Source organism: Aethalodelphis obliquidens, unplaced genomic scaffold, assembly GCF_003676395.1.
Source record: "Aethalodelphis obliquidens isolate GAN/ISIS:26980383/991018 unplaced genomic scaffold, ASM367639v1 scaffold1, whole genome shotgun sequence".
NCBI classification, from domain to species: domain Eukaryota; kingdom Metazoa; phylum Chordata; class Mammalia; order Artiodactyla; family Delphinidae; genus Aethalodelphis; species Aethalodelphis obliquidens.
In genome coordinates this window covers 58594056-58621666 of record NW_020837945.1, presented here as the reverse complement: position 1 = coordinate 58621666, position 27611 = coordinate 58594056, and the positions used below count along the sequence as shown (strand labels likewise).

Below are 27611 nucleotides of genomic sequence, written 5' to 3'. Positions count from 1 at the left end.
GAAAGGGAAAAACTTACAACCAAGATTACTCTACTCAGTGAGGAGCTCATTCAGATTTAACAGAGAAATTAAAACCTTTACAGACAAGCAAAAGCTAAGAGAATTCAGCACCACCAAACCAGCTTTACAACAAATAATAAAGGACCTTCTCTAGGTAGGAAACACAGAGAAGGGAAAAACCTGCAATAACAAACCCAAAGCAATTAAGAAAATTGTAATAGCAACATACACATTGATAATTACCTTAAATGTAAATGGATAAACGCTATAACCAAAAGACATAGACTGGCTGAATGGATACAAAAACAAGACCCATATATATTCTGTTTACAAAAGACCCACTTCAGACCTAGAGACACATATAGTCTGAAAGTGAGGGGATGGAAAAAGATATTCCACACAAATGGAAATCAGAAGAAAGTTAGAGTAGCAATTCTTGTATAAGACAAAATAGACTTTAAAATAAAGACTATTACAAGAGACAAAGAAGGACACTATATAATGATCAAGGGTTCAATCCAAGAAGAAGATATAACAACTGTAATTATTTATGCACCCAATATAGGAGCACCTCAGTACATAAGGCAATTGCTAACAGCCATAAAAGGGGAAATTGACAGTAACACAATCATAGTAGGGGATTATAACACCCCACTTTCACCAATGGATAGATCATCCAAAATGAAAATAAATAAGGAAATGCAAGCTTTAAATGATACAATAAGTAAGATGGACTTACCATCAAAAACATACCATCTAAAAACAACAGAATATACTTTCTTCTCAAGTGCTCATGGAATATTTTCCAGGATAGATCATATCTTGGGTAACAAATCAAGCCTTGGTGAATTTAAGAAAATTGAAATCATATCAAGTATCTTTTCCGACCACAGCATTATGAGACTAGATATCAATTACAGGAAAAAATCTGTATAAACTACAAACACATGGAGGCTAGACAATACGCTACTATATAACCAAGAGATCACTGAAGAAATCAAAAAATACCTAGAAAAAATTGACAATGAAAACACAACGACCCAAAACCTATGGGATGCAGCAAGAGCAGTTCTAAGAAGGAAATTTATGACAAAATACAATCCTACCTCAAGAAACAAGAAACATCTCAAATAAACAACCTAACCTTACACCCAAGGCAGTTAGAGAAAGAAAAACAAAAACCCCAGTTAGCAGAAGGAGAGAAATCAAAAAGATCCGATCAGAAATAAATGAAAAAGAAATGAAGGAAACAAGAGCAAAGATCAATAAAACTAAAAGCTGGTTCTTTGAGAAGATAAAGAAAACAGATAAACCATTAGTCAGACTCATCAAGAAAAAAAGGGAGAAGACTCAAATCAATAGAATTAGAAATGAGGAAGGAGAAGTAACAACTGAGACTGCAAAAATACAAAAGATCATGAGAGTTTACTACAACCGACTATATGCCAGTAAAATGGACAACCTGGAAGAAATGGACAAATTCTTAGAAAACCACAACCTTCTGAGACTGAAGCAGGATGAGATAGAAAATATAAACAGACCAATCATAAACACTGAAATTAAGATTGTGATTAAAAATCTTCCAACAAACAAAAGCCCAGGACCAGATGGCTTCACAGGTGAATTCTATCAAACATTTAGAGAAGAGCTAACACCTATCCTTCTCAAACTCTTCCAAAATAGAGCAGAGAGAGGAACACTCCCAAACTCATTCTACGAGGCCACCATCACCCTGATACCAAAACCAGACAAAGATGTCACAAAGAAAGAAAACTACAGGCCGATATCACTGATGAACATAGATGCAAAAATCCTCAACAAAATACTAGCAAACAGAATCCAACAGCACATTAAAAGGATCCTACACCATGATCAAGTGGGGTTCATTCCAGAATGCAAGGATTCTTCAATATACGCAAATCAATCAATGTGATACACCATATTAACAAATTGAAGGAGAAAAACCATATGATCATCTCAATAGATGCAGAGAAAGCTTTTGACAAAATTCAACACCCATTTATGATAAAAACCCTGCAGAAGGTAGGCATAGAGGGAACTTTCCTCAACATAATAAAGGCCATATATGACAAACCCACAGCCAACATCGTCTTCAATGGTGAAAAGTTGAAACCATTTCCAGTAAGATCAGGAAAAAGACAAGGTTGCCCACTCTCACCACTATTATTCAACATAGTTTTGGAAGTTTTTGCTACAGCTATCAGAGATGAAAAAGAAATACAAGGAATCTAAATCAGAAAAGAGGAAGTAAAGCTGTCACTGTTTACAGATGACATGATACTATACATAGAGAATCCCAAATATGCTACCAGAAAACTACTAGAGCTAATCAATGAATTTGGCAAAGTAGCAGGATACAAAATTAATGCACAGAAATCTCTGGCATTCCTATATACTAATGATGAAAAATCTGAAAGATAAATTAAGGAAACACTCCCATTTACCATTGTAACAAAAAGAACAAAATACCTAGGAATAAACCTACCTAAGGAGACAAAAGACCTGTATGCAGGAAACAATAAGACACTGTTGAAAGTAATTAAAGATGATACAAACAAATGGTGAGATAGTCCATGTTTCTGGATTGAAAGAATCAACATTGTGAAAATGACTCTACTACCCAAAGCAATCTACAGATTCAATGCAATCCTTATCAAACTCTCAATGACATTTTTCACAGAACTAGAACAAAAAATTTCACAACTTTATGGAAACACAAAAGAACCCGAATAGCCAAAGCAATCTTGAGAAAGAAAAATGAAGCTGGAGGTATCAGGCTCCCTAACTTCAGACTATACTACAAAGCTACAGTAATCAAGACAGTATAATACTGGCACAAAGACAGAATTATAGATCAATGGAACAGGATAGAAAGCCCAGAGATAAACCCACACACATATGGTCACCTTATCTTTGATAAAGGAGACAAGAATATACAATGGAGAAAAGACAGTCTCTTCAATAAGTGCTGCTGGGAAAACTGGACAGCTACATGTAAAAGAATGAAATGAGAACACTCCCTAACACCATACACAAAAATAAACTCAAAATGGATTAAAGACCTCTTATAAGGCCAGACACTATAAAACTCTTAGAAGAAAACAGGAAGAACACTCTATGACATAAATCACAGCAAGATCCTTTTTGACCCACCTCCTAGAGAAATGGAAATAAAAACAAAAATAAACAAATGGGACCTAATTAAACATAAAAGCTTTTGCACAGCAAAGGAAACCATAAACAAGACCAAAACACAACCCTCAGAATGGTAGAAAATATTTGCAAATGAAGCAACTGACAAAGGATTAATCTCCAAAATATACAAGGAGCTCATGCAGCTCAATATCAAAAAAAAAGAAAAACCCAATCCAAAAATGGGCAGAAGACTTAAATAGACATTTCTCCAAAGAAGATATACAGATTGCCAACAAACACATGAAAGGATGGACAACATCATTAATCATTGGAGAAATGTAAATCAAAACTACAATGAGATATCATCTCACACCAGTCAGAATGGCCATCATCAAAATAGCTACAAACAATAAATGCTGGAGAGGCTGCGGAGAAAAGGGAACCCTCTTGCACTGTTGGTGGGAATGTAAATTGGTACAGCCACTATGGAGAACAGTATGGAAGTTCCTGTAAAAACTAAAAATAGAACTACCATATGACCCAGCAATCTCACTACTGGACATATACCCTGAGAAAACCATAATTCAAAAAGAGTCATGTACCACAATGTTCTTTGCAGCTCTATTTACAATAGCCAGGATATGGAAGCAACCTAAGTGTCCATTGATAGATGAATGGATAAAGAAGATGTGGCACATATATACAATGGAATATTACTCAGCCATAAAAGAAACTAAATTGAGTTATTTGTAGTGAGGTGAATAGACCTAGAGTCTGTCATACAGAGTGAAGTAAGTCAGAAAGAGAAAAACAAATACTGTATTCTAATGTATATATATGGAATAAAAAAAATGGTTCTGAAGAACCTAGGTGCAGGACAGGAATAAAGACGCAGACATAGAGAATGGACTTGAGAACACAGGGAGGTGGAAGTGTAAGCTGGGACAAAGTGAGAGAGTGGCACGGACATATAGACACTACCAAATGTAAAATAGATAGCTAGTGGAAAGCAGCTGCATAGCACAGGGAGATCAGCTCGGTGCTTTTTAACCACCTGGACACGTGGGATAAGATGCAAGAGGGAGGGGATATGTGGATATGTGTATACGTATAGCTGATTCACTTTGTTATACAGCAGAAGCTAACACAACACAGTGAAGCAATTTTACTCTAATGAAGATGTTAAAAAAATAAAATAAATAAAATGATAAACTTTAAAAAAGAGCAAGAGAGGGAGACAGAGACAGACAGAAAGAGATAGGGAACAAATTACTGATATCCATAATTAAAAAGAAAACATGCCTACAAGTTATACAGTTATTAAAATAGTAATAAATAGAAATTATGCATAACTTTTTGTCAGAATAATTCAATACCTTAGATGAAAATGGTTAAACTCCTCAAAAACACAACTTACCCAAAGTGACACAAAAGAAAATAGAAAATCTGAATAGCCCTATATCTGCTAAAGAAATTGGTTATATAAATTAAAACTGTCTCGCAAACTAGAAGCCCAGATGGCTTGACTAGAAAATTCTGCCTAACATTTAAGGAATAAATGATAACAATTCTACATAAACTCTCTCATAAAATAGAAAATGATAGAACACTTCCTAATTTTATGTGGCCAGCCCACTCTGATACTAAACCCCAACAAAGATAATTACAAACAAACAAAACCATTAAGTAAACATGATGCAAAAATTCTTAGAAAATATGTAGCCAATTAATTTTAAATATATAAAAAGTATGACATTATGATCAAATAGACTATCCAAAAAATATGTCCAGAAATATTAGTTTAACATTCAAGAAACTATTTGTGGAATCTAAAAAAACTGAGCTCATAGAAACAGAGAACATATTGGTGATGGCCAGAGGTGGTGAGAGGAGATGGAGGAAATGGATGAAGGCAACCTAAAAGTACAGACTCCCAGTTATAAGGTAAATAAGTTGCCAAAGAAAGTAAAACCTTCATTTTTACCTCACACCATATGTAAAAGTGCTTAGAGATGCATCATAAACATAAATATAAAATCAAAAGCCCTAAAACTTCAGAAGAAAACATAAGAGAATACTTTTGCAACCTTGGAATAGACAAAGGGTTTTCAGATCAAAAAAAAATAGTAATTGGAGTTCTCAACATTAAAAATGTTTGCTTACCAAAAGATAGCTTTACATAAATGGATAATGTAAGTCACAAACTGAGAAGAAATATCCATAACACATATATCTGATAATGCACATTTTTCTGTATTTTTCTAGTGAAATATAGCTAATTCATAATGTTGTGTTAGTTTCAGGTATACAGAAAAATGATACTCTTTTCCAGATTCTTTTCCATTATAGTTTATTACAAGATATTGAATATAGTTCCACGTGCTATACAGCAGGTCCTGTTACTTACCTATTTTATATATAGTAGTGTGCATATGTTAATCCCAAACTCCTAATTTATCTCCCCCCACCACTGCTAAACCCATTGGTAACCAGGGGTTTGCTTCCTGTCTGTGAGTCTATTTCTGTTTTGTAAATAAGTTTATTTGTATCATTTTTTAGATTCCATACGTAAGTGTATCCTATGATATTTGTCTTTCTCTGTCTGATTTACTTCACTTAGTATGATAATCTCTAGGCCCTTCCAAGTTGCCGCAAATAGCATTATTTCACTCTTTCTCATGGCTGAGTAATATTCCATTGTATATATATATAATTTCTTTATCCATTCATCTGTGGATGAACATTTAGATTGCTTCCATGTATTGTAAATAGTGCTGCAGTGAAGATTGCTGCACATGTATCTTTTCACATTAGAGTTTTCTCCAGATATATGCCCAGGAGTAGGATCATATGGTAACTCTATTTTCAGTTTTTTAAGGAACCTCCATACTGTTCTCCATAGTGGCTGTATCAATTTACATTCCCACCAACAGTGTAGCTGGGCTCCTTTTTCTCCACACCCTCTCCAGTATTTGTTATTTGTAGACTTTTTAATGATGGCCCTTCTGACTGGTGTGAGGTGATACCTCATTGTAGTTTTGATTTGCATTTCTCTAATAATTAGTGATATTGAACTTCTGTTCATGTGCCTGTTGGTAATCTGTATGAGAATGCACTTTTATCCAGAATATATTTTTCAAAATTTCTACAATTTTATAATAAAAGAAAAACGACCCAATTTTAAAAATAGGCAAGGGGCTTCCCTGGTGGTGCAGTGGTTGAGAGTCCGCCTGCTGATGCAGGAGACACGGGTTCGTGCCCTGGTCTGGGAGGATCCCACATGCCGTGGAGCGGCTGGGCCCGTGAGCCATGGCCACTGAGCCTGAGTGTCTGGAGCCTGTGCTCTGCAATGGGAGAGGCCACAACAGTGAGAGGTCCATGTACTGCAATAAAAATAAAAATAAAAAATAGGCAAAAGAGTTGAACAAATGTTTCAAAAAGAAAGATATATACCACTAAGCACATTAAAATGCTTAACATCATTACTCTAGGGGAATGCAAATTAAAACTACAAAGAGAAACATAATATTCAATTTAAATGAAGGTTTTAGAACTGGCAAATCTCACCTATAGAAATAGAAATAGGAAGAGTAGTTGCCTCGTGTCAGGTGGAGATTGATTGGAGCAGCACTGGAGAAATTTGGAGGGATATGAGAATATTCTACATCTTGATAGGACTGAGGGTTATATGGGTGTATGCACTGTCAAAACTTATCAAATGATACATAAGTACATTTCAATGTGTGTAGATTATACCTTGGTTTTTCTAATTACCAGTGTTTGGGCTGCACCCTTGAAGAATTAAATCAGAATATTCAGTGGCACCATCCTGGGCACCAATATTTTAAAATTTCTCTGGTGATCCTAGTGTGCAAACTTGAAGGCCTCTGGTGTGGTTTCATGCTCTGTCTCTAACCTTTCTTTGTAGCCAAAGAATAGAGGACTGGCTAAGAGTTTAAAATAAGTTCTGGAAGTTAGAATTCCATAAAACGATGGAAGTATGTAGTATCAAATTGAAAAGTGTCGCTTCATCTGTCCATGGAGATTAACTTGGGATATAAATGGAGAAAAGAAACAGGTGGCACCAAAGACATCAATTGCTCCTCCCTGCTGGCAATGAGATGCCAGAGAGGCAAAGTATGAGGTGGAGAAAACATACCAAGACCTCTGAGTTGTCCTCTTTTCCTAAGTGGAGAGAATTATTTCATACAGATGTGCTGATAATGTTGAGCAGAGAACTGTGTGGCTGTGTACATGGAGGTGTGTATGGTGGATGAGAATTGGTGAAGCACAGGTATATTTCCAGGGCTCAAGAAGTGCAGTAATAGAATTTAAGAACAAGTATTTTCCCCTAATGTCTTCATATGTACATAAATATTTGTCAAACCATGTGTCCTGATTTTTGGTTTGGTTCCAAAATGTGAATGAAGCACATGCAAGAAGATAGAGAATCCCCAGAGTACTTTCATCATGTCTGACATCCAAATTCCCCTTTGCCATGAGTATCTATTGACATAGTACATCCTAGCTTAATTTACATTGGTAAATATAGAGTATATTATATGACATTGTGATGAAAACTTACTTTTTTTTTTCTATTCCAGATATTATTTCATGGAGTGTCAGTATCCTTAATTAGCCTGATTGTCAATAGATTTATTTTGCCAATGGCAGTTACTAAACTCGGTAAGCCCTGCAAATTCATATTCTGAGTGAAGAGAAAAATATTCCAAACATGCTAAAGAATTGTTAATAATGAAGAAAAAAGCCATATAAATACAAATCAATGGTGTCTAATTGAAGAGGAAATTGGATCTCTATGTAAAGTCATATGAATTGTTTAGGCCAATAAGCTTGTTAGGCCAATAAGCAATAATCTTGTACCCCAGTGTTCATTGCAGCACTATTTACAATAGCCAGGACATGGAAACAACCTAAATGTCCAACGATAGATGAATAAATAAAGAAGATGTGGTACATATATACAATGGAATATTGCTCAGCCATAAAAAAGGAATGAAATTGGGTCATTTGTAGAGATGTGGATGGATGTAGAGTCTGTCATACAGAGCCAGAAAGAGAAAGAGCCAGAAAGAGAAAAACAAATATCGTATATTATTAACATGTATATGTGAAATCTAGAAAAATGGTACAGATGAACCTATTTGTAGGGCAGGAATAGAGATGTAGACATAGAGAACGGACATGTGGACACACAGGGGGAAGGGAGGGGTACAACGAATTGGGAGATTAGGTTTGACATAAATACACTACCATGTGTAAAATAGATAGCTAGTGGGAACATGCTGTATAGCACAGGGAGCTCAGCTCCATGCTCTGTGATGACCTAGATGGGTGGGATGGGGGGCAGGGTGGGAGGGAGGTCCAAGAGGGAGGGGATATAGGTATATATATAGCTGATTCACTTCATTGTACAGCAGAAACTAGCATAACATTGTAAAGCAATTTTACTCCAATTAAAAAAAAAGATTACTTATTTACATTAGTCCAGTTTAAGTAAAATTATACAATAAGTTTATTCAGTTATTTGACAAACTTTTTGTTAAGAGCCTCTTACATGCCAGTCATTATTCTAACTGATAGTGATGCATTATGAAGACAAAAAAGATTTCTGAGTTGATGGAGAGAGGAGAAACAGGCAGTAAACAAGTCAAATAAGGTAATATCAGAGAGTCATTTTTGTATAAAAATCAACAAACCACATATAAATAAAATAGAAAACACAACAGGTAATAGATTCCTGAGGAAATTAGAAAATGAGTGTGTTCAAAGAAAGAAGGTAAGGTGCTGGGACCTTCGAGAACAATGCCAATAGTGAAGGAAGTTCAGATGGGAGAGGTAGGGAAAGAGTTAGATAATGAAGGACCTTGAATTTTAAGATTTTATTCTAAGGGATAAATGGATTTCTTGGTTGGTTTTAAGCAACTAAGTGTAATTTTATGAATAAGGTCCTTAAAAAGACAACTCTCGTTCTGTGGATAGCTGATTGGGAGCTATGAAGAGAATAGAAGCAGAAATACTAGTTTTAGGAAGCAACTGCATTATACAATATGACTGTTTCAATCCCCTACTTTTTAACAATTGATAAATTGAAATCTAAAGAGTTAAAAGTTCTCGTCTAAGGTCACATGGCTTGATAATGACAGTTAAAGAACTAAAAACAAATTGCTCTAATGTTTTTAATCCATTGTATTCTTAACTGCTTTATCACCCTTTCTTGTTACACGCAGAGTTTTCATTCATATGGCATTTTGTAACCAATCTTAAATTCCATGTTTATGGATAATATTGCACCTTCATCCTCATATTTGCAACAAAATCTTTCCTTTCATTTACTTTTTTTATTTTCTGAGCCTTAACATAGTAAAATGGAAAAAACAGATTAAAGAGGTAAAAATTTTCAATTTATCAGATGTTCTACTTAGTAGCTAAATAAACCTAAAATTCTTATTGTGGAGCATCTGTTTACTTGCACTGAGAGCAGTGAACATTTGCTCATGGAACATTATTGCTTTCCAAAGAAACTTCTATGGCTCAGAAAAAGGGAATTTGTGTCTGGTAGTAAGATTCCTTCAAACATTGAGGTCTGGAGATAGATATACGTACACACACACACACACACACACACACACACACACACACACAGTTAATCCTTGATCAACATGAATTTAAACTACACCAATCCACTTATAAGTGGATATGAATTTTTTTTAATTAAAAAAAATTTTAATATATACTTCAGTATAACACAAACCTGCTTATTGAATCTGAGGATGCACAACCATGGATATGAATGGCCAACTATAAAGTTATATGCGTGGAGGGTTGGCACCCCTGACTCCCATATTGTTCAAGGGTCAAATGTATACATCTGGAGATAAATAAATATATATCATAAATACTTATATATATGACCTTATGTATAGGTGGGAAATATATGTATATATCTACACATACACTGAGTACATATATGTATATGTATATCTATACCTCCTGCATATATCTCCTACACATCTATATGTATATATGTATATTTTATATATATCATTAAAATGATTATGTCTACTATTTATAAAATGTGTTCTTTGTATCAAAGGTCTTCATGATGTCACATCAACAAAGTATAAATCACTGTATTATACATTTCAACACTTTCAAGAACTAACCATATCTGTAGCCTCTGCACTCAAATTTGACAAAGATCTTGCTAACGCAGATTGGAACATGGTTGAGAAAGCAATTATGCTGCAAAACCCATATGCAGTAAGCAAGTAATATCTTTTGTTTATTCCTTCAAAGTGGATATGATTGCCCTTAAATAAGTATAAATGTTATAAATATTAATTCACAATTCTTCGGGATTTTTGTGACCACTATGGGGCAAAGTAGAACTGACAACCCCTTTGAGTATAGCAAGTATGTATTGTAAATTCAAAAGAAGGACTAGTGTATTGGAGCTCCCTTTAAAAGACAGCGTAGGGCTTCCCTGGTGGCGCAGTGGTTGAGAGTCCGCCTGCTGATTCACGGTACACGGGTTCGTGCCCTGGTCCGGGAGGATCCCACATGCCGTGAAGCGGCTGGGCCCGTGAGCCATGGCCGCTGAGCCTGCGCGTCCGGAGCCTGTGCTCCGCAACGCGAGAGGCCATAACAGTGAGAGGCCCGCGTACTGCAAAAAAAAAAAAATTATACATATATATATATATATATATATATATATATATTACTTTGTAATATAAAATAGAATTCAAAGCCAGTGTCATACGATTAGATGTGGTGAAATGTCACCTCCTGCTTCTGAGATATGCTTTAGAATCTCCATGGTCAGACTTCTAATTCAGATATGAGTTCATAATTCATTAGCTCTCATGAATGCCACAAGGAGAAATAATAAAAGTTGTCCTGGTATCTGCTCAATGCTTCTTCTGGGTTGCCATCTCCTACATTAAGTCCAATTTTCATTGCAATGTTTTTCTGCATCAAACAATATGAGGGGCCAACTTCTATGACTGTAGACATAAGATAATTGGTTGCTATGAAATAGGATTTCTAAAACTCCATTTTAAATTCTCTAACAGGTGCTTGAAGCTCCAGGTTGGGGCTCAGAATCAAGCCTTCTGTCTGCAGGAATATTGCCAGGATTTCTGGATAAGAAAAGTACCAAGTCAAATCTAAGGATTTTTTATAGTAGCTCCCAATATCTGATTGTGGCCTTTTGTTAATCTGGCTGCATCAGAATCACTGGGAAAGCTTATTAAAAAATACGGATTGATTTCCCAGCCTCTACCCAGGAGATTCTGATGCAGATGGTCTGAGGAGGGTCCCAGGAATATATATTTTTAATCCATTTACCCAGCTAATTCTAATGCAAAGTCAGGGTTGAGGTCACCACTCTGGTATTTGATCTGTTTCAGAAGGCAGATAATTAAACAACTACATCCTCCTCTTTATGATGCTGACGTGAGGGATATTCTAGTGTTATAGATAGAACATTGGCTTTAGACTCAGAAAATCTGGGTTCATATCCTAGATTTATCACTTAATAGATGCTTTGTGATCTTTATATAAACCTTTTATTTTATCTAAGCTTCAACTTTTTTCATCTATAAAATGGAGTTATCCATATACCCATTTCCTAACAGCCATGTTCACTTTTTATTCTACCTTAAGTGATTAGTTTAAAGCAGTGGTTGTCACACTTTAGCTGTAGCAGAATCATGGAATGGGTTTGTAAAAACACAGACTGCTGTCCCATCTCCCCACAGTCTCTGATTCAGCAGGTCTATGGTGGGGTTTGAGAATGTGCATTTCTAACAATACCCAGGTGATGCTGCTGGTGCTGGGGAACCACACTTTCAGAACCAGTGGTTTAAAGTGTGATCAGCAATGTAGTAGCTTTTATAAACTTTTACCAATGCCATGCAAAGGTAAAAATATGATATAACTCCTTCCCCCCAAAACTGGCAATTATGTTACCTTCTAGATGACTGTGCAAACGATGAGAAAACTCATCTGAACATTTTTCTGTATCTAGCAAAATTTCTATACTTTTTTAAACCAAAATGGTATGTGAATTGCTTGAGGTTTATGCTAAACAATATGTTAATGTTCATGTATTATTTTTTGGTTTTGATTTGTGTTTTATTTAGTTGGGCCAAGAAGAAAAAGCAGAACATCAAAAAGTGAAATGTATACACTGTAACAAGGAAATAGATGAGACCCTTAATATTGAAGCAATGGAGCTGGCCAAGAGGCGTCTCCTGTCAGCACAAATAGTTAGTATTTTATTATACGCTTTTTAAATTTTTGTCCTATCATTTATATCATTTGCAAATATTATTTTACCATTCAGTAGGTTGTCTTTTCATTTTGTCAATGGTCTCCTTTGCTAAGTTTAATTAGGGCCCATTTGTTCATTTTTGCTTTGTTTCCTTTGCCTTAGGAGACAGATCCCAAAAAATATTGCTACGATTTATGTCAAAGAGTGTTCTGCCTATGTTTTCTTCTAGGAGTTTTGTGATTTCCAGTCTTACATTTAGGTCTTTAATTCTGAATTTATTTTGGTTTGTGTTGTGAGAAAATGTTGTAATCTCATTCTCCTACATGTAGCTGTACAGCTTTCCCAGCACCTCTTATTAAAGAGACTGTCTTTTTCCATTGTAAATTCTTGCCTCCTTTGTCATAGATTAATTGACCATAGGTGCATGGTTTTATTTCTGGGGTCTCTATCCTGTCCCATTGATCTACATGTCTGTTTTTGTGCCAGTACTATACTAAAAAAAATTTGAATTTAAAAAATTAAATTATTGGCTAAAATTATACTGAAAAGTTTCTCCCTTGCTTAAGACATCTTGGTTATTCTCACCTGCACAGCTTAATAGATTGCTTACAAAGGCAAAGGGAAGTTTGGCATTGTCTTAGGAATCTGCTTGAGTGCAAAGAGAAAAAAGAAAAGGACAAAAAGAAAAAGAAATCCACTCAAATTAGTTTAAGTAGAAGGTGTTTTATTTTGAGGAACTTGGAATTTCACAGATCCCAATGGCAGGAATTACAGCTGAGCTCTACCACCAGATGCATTATGCAGTCAGTTCCATGACACTGCCTATCTCTGGACCGAACCAGTTTTTCCCGAAAGAATACCACCAAGTCCACTAGTAACTGCAGGTATAGGTTAGTATGTTTTCATATCAAATCTTGGGTAAAAATTAAAGAAATTCTGTAGCACAGCAGCATATAGGACTCTGTGAGGAAATGCTAACAGCCCAGTTACCATTTTCTATCCAGGTCAGAATCTTGACCAGTTGCCATGACTCATCCTCTCAAAATGTTCATGTTGGGCCTTCCTCACTGCCTGTGGAACTGTCATGCATTTCTCTTCTGTTCCATGCATATAGGATTCTGCTTGCTCAGTCTAACTTGGGAAATGGAAGATCTTTAGGATATGATTATTCCCTCCTCAGCAGTAGTCCTGGCAGACAAGCTGAGTCTCAAAGACAGCTTTCCAAGGACCCAAATAACTTCTTTAAGCAATTGAGGCAGTGCCATGAAGGGTGAACTTATGCCCATATCATGCTTTGTTCCACCAGCAGATTTTATGAGATCATGTCTTTGAGTCACTTCCAGATTTTTAATTTATTTCAGGAAAATATAGTATTCAGGAACCCTTAAAATCAATGCAGGAGACTCCATTTTGAGTCTTGCTTTTATTATTAATATGATATGTGACTCAGAACATATTCTTTTAAGTTATTATTCTCCCCATCTGTAAAAGGGGAAATTATGCTACCTGAATGACCTCTCAGATTCCTTCCACTCATGATAGCCTGTTTTCTGCAATATATACTTCCTGTACCTTTTTGATTTATTGTCTTAAACTTTTTTTTTCTACTATTATATCTTCATTGATTTTGTGCTGTGTGTTAGGTCTTAATCCAGAAATCCTATTTTTCAAAGTATATTGGATCTCTCTGTTCTATTCTCCAGATCTTCATCTCACCTCATATATTTTTAGTCTTTCTTTGTTCTAGACATATTTTCATGTGTATCTTAGCTTGTTGATTTGATTTCTGCAATCTCAATACTAATGTTCACTGTTCCCAACAGTATTAATTGGTTATTGCAGTTTTCAAAGCTCTGAGAGTTTTTATTTAAATCTCAGCCAGCTCTTGTTAACGGGAGCAATATCTCCTCCACTACTGTATGTTAGAAGAGGGGGACTTCCCTGGTGGTCCAGTGGTTAAGACTCCACGCTCCCGATGCAGGGGTCCCAGGTTTGATCCCTGGTCAGGGAACTAGATCCCGCATGCATGCCGCAACTAAAGATCCCACATGCCACAAGGAAGAACCCACACAAGGCAACGATGATTCTGTGTGCGGCAACTAAGACCCAGAGAAGACAAATAAATTAATTAACTAATTAAAAAAAGAAAGAAGAGGAAGCACAGCATGGTAAGACAGTGGCACAGGAGAGCAGCACAACATAATGGGGGAAAAGAGAGGCAGGCTTTAAATTCAGAAAGAACTGAGTTTCCAATGTGATCTTGAGAAAACTGCTCAACTCCCTGAGGAGGCTCATCTTTCTCATCTATGCAGATTCGTATACCTTCCTCATAAAGCTGTTGCAAGAATTAAATAATTTTCTGTAAAACATAATTATGTTAATTCAATAGTATAACAGAGAGCTCAGAGATGGCAGTTATTGTTAGGAATCAACCATTCTCTAAATTCTTCTTACATTTTGGTATGAAGGATCACTTAAGAGTTAACATTTTTCTAGTATCTAACTGCTTTGTCACTTATGTCACTAAGCTTTCGTGAGCTCCATATGACTTTCAGCTTTCTTATTTTCCCCACAAACTACAGTGTTTATCTTTGAGGATACTGAAAATATTTTAATGCTACATTATTTTGCAAATATTTTAATGAAGTTTAAGGAGAAAATGATACTCTATAGAATTCCTTTCATTACTGACAAATAACCTTTTGACCATTCTTCCTTAAATTTAGTTCTGTCCCTTTCTAGGATCCCCCAAAGCAAAACCATGTTTCAATGTCTGTAAATAATTGTGCAGACAGAGTGTCTTCTATGGAACCAGGAATCTTTAGTCATATCACACATCCCAATTTAGGAAGTTGATTCTCAACAATGTTCAGCACACAGAAGTCGAGTGGGCTCTCAGTATATGGATTGAATGAATGAATGTCTGTGTTCTGCACCACAGGAGCAGCTCATTTCATGCTGGGAATCGATTGGAGACAAGAGAGTTCTGTTGTCAAAATATTGGGGGAAGTGGAATTAAATAAAGCTATAAATCAGAATTCCTTACTGTAGAATTTCTCAGAGTTTTTAATATTCTAATATGCATTATAAACTTTTAAGATGGGGATAGTTTGCAACAGTTCCCACACTTATTTGGCCACAGAACTCCACTTATTTTTGAAAACCTAATTAACATCTAGAGGAACCTAGTTTCCTGCATAACCATTTTCATTCCACCCAAAACTCAGACCTACCTTCTGCATTGACCTCATGGTCTGGACTCCATAGGAGAAAAAACTTTTTTTATATAAAGATACCAGATTATTTGGGGATTTTGACTTCTTTCTCACAGATTATTTTTCCATAAAGAAAATAATATATTGTCCCTGTTACCCATATTATAGAATGATTTGATTCAACATTTCTTTTAGGCAAGCTACCAGAGACAATACAGGAATGAGACTCTGTCCCAGAGTGCAGTCCAGGTGCTGGTAGGTGCAGCAGGAAGCTTTGGTGAGAAAGGAGAGTAAGTACATTTTCAGGAGAAAGCTTCCAGCCTAAGCCACTGCATTTAGGAAATTGTGCAAATGAGTTTCCCGCTTTTGTCCGGTAACTTGAGATCATCCAGTATTATGCGTGCAAGCCACTGCCTGCTCTCCACCCCACAACCAGGCCAAATCACCTGCTTCCAGTTTCCCAAACTTGCTCCACTCATTCACACCTCTGTGCATTTGAACCAGCTGCTGCTTCTGACTGAGATGCTCTTCCCTTTCTCCTTTTGCCCACCCCTGCAAAGCTAAGCTGTGGTAAGCCACTCCTCCTTCTAGGCTACTCAGATACCTCACTGAGGTCAAAGACTTCCTTAGTTCTTCCAGGCACATCTTCCCAATGCACAACCTCTCCTGATATACTCATAATGATTTCCTTAGATGCAAGCCTCCAGAGTCGACAATGAGTTCCTCAAAGTCAGCATGTTAGGGAGTACCCTAAGATCATCCCCTGTGGAGTGGAAGGATGAAGGATGTATGATTAGGCAGAGGATGAGTTAAACTGCAATGCAGTTGCGACAGTGACCACCCAAAACCCAGACATACCTTCTTGTTCTAGATCTCACTTCTGGTACTGCGGACACCAAAATTTCCTGCTCAAGTGGTCCTAAGCTTATTTCTAGGATCACTTGGGCCTTTTCCCTTATGTCATGATCTTACAAGCAAACTGGGCCCTTGGTGTGCACCCCTCAAAACCTAAGACATGTGCCAGCCTGGTGTCCACTCACATGCACCGGCTTGAGGTACAGTGAGAGATAAAGCTGTGTGTGGGAAGAGAAACAGCCAGACACTACAGCATGCTCTCACTGCAGTGTGAGTACAGATTTTCAAAGAGTCTAAGAGTTTTAATTTCAAGCCTAGCCATGTAAATCATTATGACATTATCTTTCCATATATGGTGCAAGTCCTCCACCTGCCCTTTTGCTCTAGGGCCCTCAAATGCTTAGGGGACCTGAGCGATGTTAGTGAAGTAGAGGGAGAAGGCTGGGCCGATGTGATCAATTTAAAACAATATGATTCATACTTTAAAGACAGATGCACCATGTACAGTGGAAGTTTTTAAATGAATGAACAAATGGCATGCTGAAAAGTAGTATCACTGCATTGTCCAGGAGAGGTTAACATATGTAGAATACATATAAAACAGTACCTATATAGAGCAATTCAGCCCACCACCTTGATTTTTCCTCTTAAAATCCACGAAGGCAGAAGCAACATATGCCTCTGAGGACCCAGAGTAAATGGGGTTAAGGTGTGAAAGGACTCGTAGTGGGCAACAAAGGCAAATTTTGAAACATTTATTACATTTTCATTTATAACATGCAAGAGATAAATATTGAATACTAATGTGTGCAAAACTATATGCCAGCACTGGGGAATATCAAGGTCAGTGAAATGGTGTTCATATCAGAGAACTTTCTCTTAATTACACTTGTGTTCAGTGATAACTGCTTTGCTGTGTTGCTTTGCAGTTGATTTCACCATCTGCTGATCATTCCTATCCATAGCCCCACCTGTTGGGGTACCCTGTGGCAAGAAAACAAGTCTAAAGATAAAAACAGTAGGGGGTTAAATAGAGGTACCAGGACCTGTGCTAAGTGCCTGCGTAATTGCCTAAGAAGCAATACTTTGAATAGAGCTTATATTTATTGTCTTGTGTCAGATACAGTTTTAAACATATTACATGTATTACCCATTCAATGTCATAAAAATCCTATAAGTGCTATTATTATCTTTATTTTGCAGATGGGGAAAGTGGGGCACAGAGAGATTAAATAATTTACCCAGGGTTATTTAACTAATGAATTACAGAGCACGGGTTCAAAGCTATCCTACCTCACTATCCAGTTAGAGAGATCATACTCTTTTCCTAAATCAGGTCTAAACAGTGAACATGTTGATATAAAATAGGAACTCAGGAGCCTGAAAAACACAATAATTTGGCCTGTAAAATATCACACACATTGATATCACAGAATTTTAGGATTCATAGGAACTTGTGAAATGATCAAATCTTAGCTTAGACGTTAATTCCTTCAGGAAGGTTTCCTGATTCCCCAAGACTATATTCAACACCCTCCTTTGTGTGTCCAGAGTGTCCTCTTATTGTCTCTGCAGAACGCTTACTACACTTAACTGCAACTGTTGTTTGCATGTTTTACTCCACTAGTCTTCTGGATTCTTGAGGGCAGAGACCAGTATTAATGGTTTATCCCATGCATTTATCAAGCATAAAAGGTGCTCAATCAAATATTTTAAAAATCAGAAATGAATCAAGTCATATATACATTCATGATTTTCCATGTAATTACCGCATGATTATATTGAATCACAGAGAACGGAATAACTTCCTTCTTTTTAATTATATCAGTATCCCTGTAACAGAGAAATTGCCCAAATTTTAGGCTGAGAACATCATAATCCATAGGAAGAACAAGGTCCACCTTTGTACTTCAGTCACCAATGCCTTTCCATTAAGCTGCATTTTAAGGTAGGGCCTCAGATCCAGGGATGGAGCCCCATCCTCCTTCTGATGAAGACAATGTAAGTATCTGGTCAGCAGCAGGTAAGTTCCTCCTGAAACCAAGGGAATTTGCTGAGCAAGACCAAATGATAACATATAGATCTGAACTGCCTCAACAGAAAACCCAGAAGAAACCTACAGGCAACCTGGGGCAAATGTCTTTTGGCGGTTTATGAGCACCAACTTCTCCAAGTAACCATTTTTACTCTTTCACTTCTCCACTTGTATTTTCCCCATAAACTCCCTGATTACTTGCCCAGAAGGTGCAAGAAAAGAGATGGGTGAATGTGTGAGTTGGGCTGGATGCCTCATATATGCTTTCTCATTTAAGTTTCCCAGGCTGACATAAGTATTTTTACTTCCATTCTGAGAGCAAACAGGTTAATGAGGTAATTTGTTCACTGCCACCCAGATAATGGAGGATCAAACACAAAAACCCACATATATTTGAATCCCAAATATTTGAATCATGGTATGCTTTCTCTCCCTGAAACTTGACTTCTCTATTTTGAAACATTTATCTCCATTTTTTTTTTTTTTTTACTCTTTGTTTAATGATGAGTCCCACAATCTAACTTCATAATTATATATCCACCTTCATCTACATCTTCATGACTTGGACCTATGCCCATGAAAGTGTCTCATTTCCTGTCGTCACTGGACAAAATAGTTTTCCTGCCTCCTGACAATACTGCATTAAACTTATCTCAAAAATTTTAAAGCATATTTAAAGGTTCTTCTTCTTTTTTCTTTTTTTTAGATATATGAGTGCAGAGACAATAAAGAATTATTCTGAAAGCAAAAAAATTCTTGTCTTTACTAGAAAAGTATTGCTCAACTGGGTGTATAATACGAAAAAGGAAAAAGGGATCCCATCAAGGTAAGTGCTTTTAAACCTTACTAGAAATGTTATTATAATCATTTGAAATTTCCTTTTATTTATTTTTAAAAATTTATATCCTGAATACTTTGTAAAATATTTTGAGGTGGTTTACAACGAAATTACTTATATACATACAAAAAGTTACTTAAAGAAAAAAAGATATAGTGTAATAACTTTTATTATAGAGGTAAATTTCATACAAGATTAAACATTAACCATTTTTAAGTGTACCATTCAGGGTTATTTAGTATATTCACGTTGGGCAACCAACTCCTCTGTCAAATTCCACAGCATTTTCATTGCCCCAAATGTAAATCCAGTACCCATTAAGCAGTCACTCCCCATTCTCTCTTCCCCCCCAGCTCCTGGATAGCACTAGTCTGCTTTCTGTCTCTATGAATTTACCTATTCCAAATGTATTATATAGATAGAATCATATAACATATAGCCTTCGGTTTATGGATTCTTTTTTTTAACATCTTTATTGGAGTATAATTGCTTTACAATGGTGCGTTAGTTTCTGCTTTATAAAGAAGTGAATCAGCTATACATATACATATATCCCCATATCTCTTCCCTCTTGCGTCTCCCTCCCTCCCACCCTCCCTATCCCACCCTGGAAGCAACCTAAGTGTCCATTGACAGATGAATGGATAAAGAAGATGTGGCACATATATACAATGAAATATTACTCAGCCATAAAAGGAAACGAAATTGAGTTATTTGTAGTGAGGTGGATGGACCTAGAGTCTGTCATACAGGGTGAAGTAAGTCGGTTTCTGGCTTCTTTCACTCAGCATAATGTTTCTTCCACATTGTAGCATGTATCTGTAGCATAAGGTTCATCTACTTTGTAGCATGTATGAATACTTTATTTCTTCTAATGGCTGAATAATAGTCCATTGTACAGACGTGCTGTATTTTCTTTATCCATTCAACGGTTGATGAGTATTTGAGTTGTTCTCAGCTTTTGGTTATTGTAAACAGTGCTGCTATGAACATTTATGTACATGTATTTGTTTGAATTTCTGCTTTCCATCTTTTGGGTATGCACCTAGGAGTAAAACTGCTGGATCATATGAAAATAACATTTATTTAATTTAATTAATTTATTTAATTTCTTGAGGAAACACCAATTGTTTTCCACATCTGCTAGATAATTATTAAATCAGGAAATGTGAGTCCATCCACTTTGTTTTCTTGTTCAAGATTGGTATAGCTATTCAGGGTTCCTTGCAATTCCATATGAATTTTAGGATTAGCTTGTCTATTTATGCACATAAAAAATGTCATTGAGATTTTCTTAGGGATTACATTTAGTTTGTAAATTGCTTTGAGTAGTATTACCATCTTAAAATATTAAACTTTCTGATTCATGAACGTGGGATGTCTTTTCATTTATTTAGATCTTTAATTCCTGTTAGGAAAGTCTTAAAGTTTTCAGTGTACATGTCTTTGGTAAAATTTAATCCTAAATACTTTTATGCTATTTCAAATAAAATTGTGCTCCTGATTTCATTTTTGTAGTGTTTATTTCTAGTGTATAGAAATACAAGATATTTCTGTGTATTGATCTTGTATCTTGAAGCTTTGCTGGATTCATTTATTAGCTCTAGTTGTTTTTTGTGAATTCTCTAGGACTTTCTGTATTTAAGAGCATATCACCTAGGGATAGAGATAATTTTACTTTTTCCTTTCCAACTGGGATGTCTTTTATTTCTTTTCTTAGATTCAAGAGAGGTCTCCCTCTTCTCAATAGGAGTATCAGTAAATACCAAATGGATATTTCTGTACTATGGTTCTTTTAAAACCTTCAATAGTGACTTAGGCTACAACTTTCTAAGTACTTACTTCTGTTGATGTAACAAAGAAATGGAGATTTGAAAAACTAGGATTTATAGTCGTCTACATTTTAGGCTGTCTCTTATGTATCACTCATCTCAGAGTAGGTAGTACAGATTCTGGAGTCAGATGGCTTAGTTTAGAATCCTAGTCTTTATCATTTATTAGCTGGATAAGTTTTACAGGTCTCAGTTTTCTCATTTGAAAAACGGATAAAGTAATATCGATGTCATATTCTGGAGACTGATATATGTAAAGCATTTGGCAAAATAACTGGCATATAGTAGGTACTAGTATATGCTAGTTGGGTTCACCTCTGCCTACATTATGGGATTGTTGTAAAGATTACATAAATAGTGTGTGTAGAAGCACTTAGTCCAGAGACTAGCACTAAGTAAGCACTTAAATGTTAGCATTTATTATTGTGCTAAATAAAAATTGAGTTCTCTAACCAGTGGATGAAGTCACTATCAAAGATGAACAAAGACACAAGGAAACAAATAATCATGAGAGTGAATCAGCAAAAATAACGGCAGATTTATATCCCTAAGACTTCAGTTATTAAAATTATCCAATATGGACTATAAGTATTAATGAAATGTTGACGTTAGTAAGTGATGGAATCACAAACATGAACAAGGCCAATCACCAAAAGAAGATTTATATAATGAAAATGAAAAAATATATAATTTATATATAAATTATATAACATGGAAAAAATATATATAATAGTTTCTACCACCTTTTCATTGCTTCCAAGGTAATTACCCAGGTCAGGTCTCAACACAGTTGGAGGGAAAAATATAGTGGCTGCTTCAGGAGACTACAACTTGTCAGCTGACGGAATTACAGGACCTGACATCAGCAAATACTAGTAGAACATATAAGGGGATGGGTCTTGAGGATATGGGACCAGAGGGCTGCAACATAAGGCCAGATTGGGGAGAAATTTATTGGCACAGAGGTCTTATCCATGATAATTCAGGATTCAACATTCTATCTAGGACACTTGGAGCTGGTGCTATTATATTCCTGAGATGGTTCTTTGAAGCTTGACCAGGCCAATAACCTACAATAAATGAAGTGCAGATGATAAAATTGGAATATTTAACCAGATTTATTATATTAGAATGAAGAACCAACCTCATGATCTTGTTCCCTGCGAAAGAACAGAGGATATTTCCCTTCACCAAGGCAACAGTGAGAAACTCAATGATAGATGTCCTCTGCAGGACATGGTTAACCATCATTAAGTCTGCTGTGGAACTGGCCTCTCTAGTATCAAAAGGAAATGGGAATGGCAGAAGACAGATGGCAACACTTAAATGTCAGAGGCAAGGTGGGCATACTTTATTTTGTGGACAGCAAACCTGGAGTAGCAGTCAGAGTGTTTGACCTAAGGATGGGTAACAAATATTGTATATTAAAAGACAATATAGACAAACAATTAACTATGTTATTACTTGACTTTTCTAAAGATAAAAAGGGAGAGCTGTTGAGCAAAGGGATGAAGTCAATTACTGCAAGATAGCTAAGTCAATTCTCAGAACCAGAGTCCTTGAGAAAGAACTGAAGCACCACAAATATGTAGGATAAATATTTCCTCAATCTTCTCTCAAATGGACATTTAATCATTTTACCAGAGTTCCTGTGCATTGGGAAAAGAAAATACTCAGACTCTGTTAGGACTTTGGGTTATGGCATTTTAAATGATACTGATATCAAAGGCTTGAAATACTATTGTGTTCCTCAAGTTAAACTGGGAGCTTTTAGGCCTGATAATTTATGGAGTTTCTGACCCAGTCTGTCTCATAGAAGTCCACCAGGTCCACTGTGTGGTTATTTCCCTAAGTCCCTAAGTGTATAATTGGGATGAATATACTCAGTGTCTAGCTGAACACAAACATCGCCTTGTTGACCTATATTGTAAGAATCATGGCAGAAATGGCCAAGTGGAACCCTTGGCCAAAATAGTAATGAGAAGCAATATAGCATTCCAGGAGGAGTTTAAAAACTAACGCCAACATTAAAGATTTAAAGGAATTGTAAGTAATTCCCATCATATCCCCTTTAATTTATCTATCTGACATAAACAAATCAGATTATAGTCAATTATCAATTTAAGCAAAAGGTAACCTCAAGTGTAATGCTGTGCCAGATGTGATTTTATTGCTGGAAGAAATTTTAAAAAGCAGTCTGTTCTCTCAACCAAGATGGTGGCATTGAGACTCCTGAACTCATTTCCTTCCATGGACACACCAAACCTACAGCTAAACATGGATGAGTTCTCCTTGAAAGAAATCCAGAAACTATCTGAGCAACTCCTACACATCAAGCTAATGAGAAAATACCTACTTTGAAACAGGTAGGAAAGGCTGAGACACACTTTCACCATAAAACTCACCCCCTAGCACAGACATACAATTGGAAGGGAACACACAGCTCCCAGTCTCTCCCAAGAAGCAAAGGGCTTGAGCCAATATCTAGTACCCCAACTTTTAAGACTTCACCCTAGGGGATGGGCCCCCAAAATACCTAGTTCTGAAATCTAATGAGGCTTATAACCACAAAATACACAAGACTAGAGCAGACAAAGAAACAGTTCTTAATGGGCTCATGAGGATGTTGTCTCCTTGGAAGGAGCTTGTGTAAAATTTGGCACCCTGGATTTTGTGGCTGCCACACAAAGGACACACCTCTTGATTGCCTGGCTCTAGTGGCCAAGGGGGCTTGTATTTTAGGACCCACAGGACTGTAGCAAACAAAGAAACACTTCTTAATGGACTACACCTCCAGGATTCAGTGCAGATGGAGCAGATAGAAACACCCATCTCCCAGTCTTTCCCTGAAAGAAGTCTATTTGCATACCTCAAAAGCTGCTACCTGAGGAGTCCAGTTTCCAATCAGCTTGCCTCTAGGTGATGAATGATACTCTCCACAATGGGACACAAACAGGTCTTGGCACATCCTCAACTACTGGGAGCCACTAAGAGCAAATAAGGCAGCTTGGACAATCACAAAGGTCTGAGAGACAACCAAGAGCTCAGGATAGGCTGAATGATAAGGTTTATCTACACAAGACCAGTCCATCAAAACTGAAAGAGGTGGCTGTTTTATCTAATATGCAGAAACCAACACAGAGCATGAAGGAAAATGAAGAAAGAGAGGAATATGTTCCAAACAAAAAAAAGAATAAAACTCCAGAAACACCTTAATGAAATTTAGATAAGTGATTTATCTCTTAAAGAGATCTATTAGAGTGATTTATCTGTTAGAGAGATCAAAGATGCTCACGAGGGTCAGAAGAAGAATGTATAAACAAAGGGAAAAATTTAACAAAGAGATAAACAATATAAAAATGTCCCAAACAGAAATCACAGAGCTGAAGAATAACTGAGCTGAAACATTCAATAGAGGGGTTTAACAGCAGACGAAATCAAGCAGAAAAAAGGATAAGCAAACTCAAAGACAAGGCAGCAGAATTCATCCAATCAGAGGAGGAAAAAAAAGAATGAAAAAGAGTGAAGATAGCTTAAATGACTCATGGGACACCATCAGGTGGACCAGTATTTACATTATAGGGGTCCCAGAAGAAGAGAGAAAGAAAGGGGCAGCAAACTTATTCAAAAAACTAATGGCAGGAAACTTTCTTTACATAGGGAAAGAAACAGACATCCAGATCCAGGAAACTCAGTAATTTCCAAATATGATTAATCCAAAGAGACCCACACCAAGACACATTAGGTAATTAAATTGTCAAAAGTTAAAGACAAGGAGAGAATATTAAAGGCAGCAAGAGAAAAACAATTTGTTATATACAAGGGACACACACACACCAATAAGGCTATCAGCATATTTTTCAGCAGAAGCTTTGTAGGTCAGAAGAGAATAGCATGATATACTCAAAGTACTGAAAGAATAAAAAAAGAAAAAACTACCAACCAAGAATTCCCTACCCAACAAAACTGTTCAGAATTGAAGAAGAGATAATGAGCTTTTCCAGGCAAGAAAAAGCTGAGGAATTCAGCACCCTCAAGACCAGCCTTACAAGAAATGTTAAAATGGGCTAAAGTCCCTTTCAAGGTAAAATGAACGGGAATTTTTTAATAACAGGAAAACATATCAAAGTATAAATTTCATAAGTAAATAAATATATAGTAAAATTCAGAGTACTCTAATGTTGTAATAATGGTGAGTAAGTCACTTATAAATCTAGTATGAAGGTTAAAAGACAGAAGTACTAAAAATAACTACAATAATTTGTTAATGGATACATAAGGTAAAAAGATGTAAATTGTAACATCAAAAACATAAAATGTGGAGAGGAGGAGTAAAAATGTAAAGATTTTAGTATGTATTCAAAGTTAAGTTTATCTTAAAATAGACTGTTATAAATATAAACATGTTTTATGTAAACCTCATGGTAACCACAAAGCAGAAAACAATAGTAGATACACAAAAGATAAAGAGAAAGGAATCTAAGCATACCACTACTGAAAATCATCAGTAGATAGGTATGGATTTACTATTGCCATTTGATAATTGTTTTCTTGCTACTTTATATAGTTCTTTGTTCATTTCACATTCTCTTATCTCTTAAATTGATGCAGCCACTGTGGAAAACACTATGGAGACTCCTCAAAAAATTAAAAATGGAACTACCACATGATCTAGCAATCCCACTTCCGAGTATATATCCAAAAGAAATAAAAACAAGATATCAAAGAGATATTTGCACTCCCATTTCACAGTAGCATTATTCACAATAGTTAATATACAAAAATAACGTAAGTGTCCATCAATGGATGAATGGATAAAGAAAATACAATGGAGTATTATTCAACCATGAGAAAGAAGGAATTCCTGCATTTGTGACAACATGGTTGGATCTTGAGAGCATTATGCTAAGTATAAACCAGACTGAGAAAGACAAATACTGCATGGTATCACTTATATGTTAACTCTAAAAATAAGTAAAATGAAAAAAATGAAATAAAATAATAGATTTTAAAAAGTCAACTCATAGGGACTTCCCTGGTGGTGCAGTGGTTAAGAATCCGTCTGCCAGTGCAGGGGACATGGGTTCAAACCGTGGTCCAGGAAGATCCCACATGCTGTGGAGCAACTAAGCCCGTGTGCCACAACTACTGAGCCTGCGTGCTGCAACTACTGAAGCCTGCGTGCCTAGACCTCATGCTCCACAACAAGAGAAGCCACCACAATAAGAAGCCCGTGCACCGCAACAAAGAGTAACCCCTCCTCGCCACAACTAGAGAAAGCCTGTGCACAGCAACAAAGACCCAACACAGCCAAAAATAAATAAATTAATTCATTCATTAAAAAAAAATAGTTAACTCATAGAAACAGAGAGTAGAAACCAGAGCTGAGGGTTTGTGGAAATAGGGATTGGTAGAAGGTTACAAACTTTCAGCTATAAAGTGAATAATGCCTGAAGATCTAATGTAAGACATGGTGACTATAATTGAGAACACTGTACTTTATAACTGAAATTTGCTAGAGAGTAGAACTTAAATGGTCACACCCCCAAAAAAGAGTTATGTGAGGTGATGGGTGTGTTAATCAACTAGATGGGGGGAATCCTGTCACAATGTATATGTATATACATTGTATTGTATATATACATGTATATATGATGTACACTTTCAATATCTACAATTTTTTATGCCAGTTATACCTCAATATGGCTGAATTTTTAAAAAAATAGAAAAGGAAAACAGTCTGGAGAGAGGGCTGAGAAGGGCAAAGGCAGTGTTACCATAAACTTAACAAAGCTTACACTCTATGGCTCCTCCCTCACACTGGCACTGCCTGAGGCCTTGGAGGATTTTTGCAATTTGATGACAGCATCATATATGTATTCATAATTTCATCTTCTTTTCCTTAAACAGGGGTCCAAATTGTAAAAATTTCAGGTCCTGCGTAACACGGATCTACCTCTAAGAATAGAGAAATAATCCAGCACTTACCCACTCTTCAATCAATAATTGATTAATAATTTCATTTGAGTTTTAGCAATAATAATGTATTATTATACTAGTTGAATAATTTAAAAATAAAATTAAAAATACATTAAGTAATTCCTCTCACCCACAATTCTGTCTAGCATACTCAGTATAAAAATAATTTTTCAAAGCATGTATGTTAATTTAAAGTTTTTGATAAAATATGACCTAACCTGTTCCACTACGACACATGCTGGGATTTGTTCCAGATTATATGCCTTGACAAGGAAAAATGCTCATGATCCATTGCTAAGAGAAAAAACAGGTTATAGAACAATATGTATGATATAATTCCTTTTGTATTTATAAATATGATTATATAAACAAAAATATTGGAAAAATATTCAAACTGGTAATA

At 36.1% G+C, this 27611-nt stretch overlaps 1 protein-coding gene across 1 annotated transcript in view; it reads left to right on the top strand.

The window, feature by feature from the left end:
* SLC9C1 (solute carrier family 9 member C1) overlaps positions 1–27611 on the top strand; it is an 84603-nt gene that overhangs the window by 37542 nt on the left and 19450 nt on the right. The window contains exons 10-14 of the mRNA XM_027119360.1: positions 7761–7842; positions 10274–10440; positions 12324–12449; positions 15865–15959; positions 19266–19385. Coding sequence (XP_026975161.1) covers positions 7761–7842; positions 10274–10440; positions 12324–12449; positions 15865–15959; positions 19266–19385 — 590 coding nt within the window. The remainder of the gene's footprint in view (positions 1–7760; positions 7843–10273; positions 10441–12323; positions 12450–15864; positions 15960–19265; positions 19386–27611) is intronic.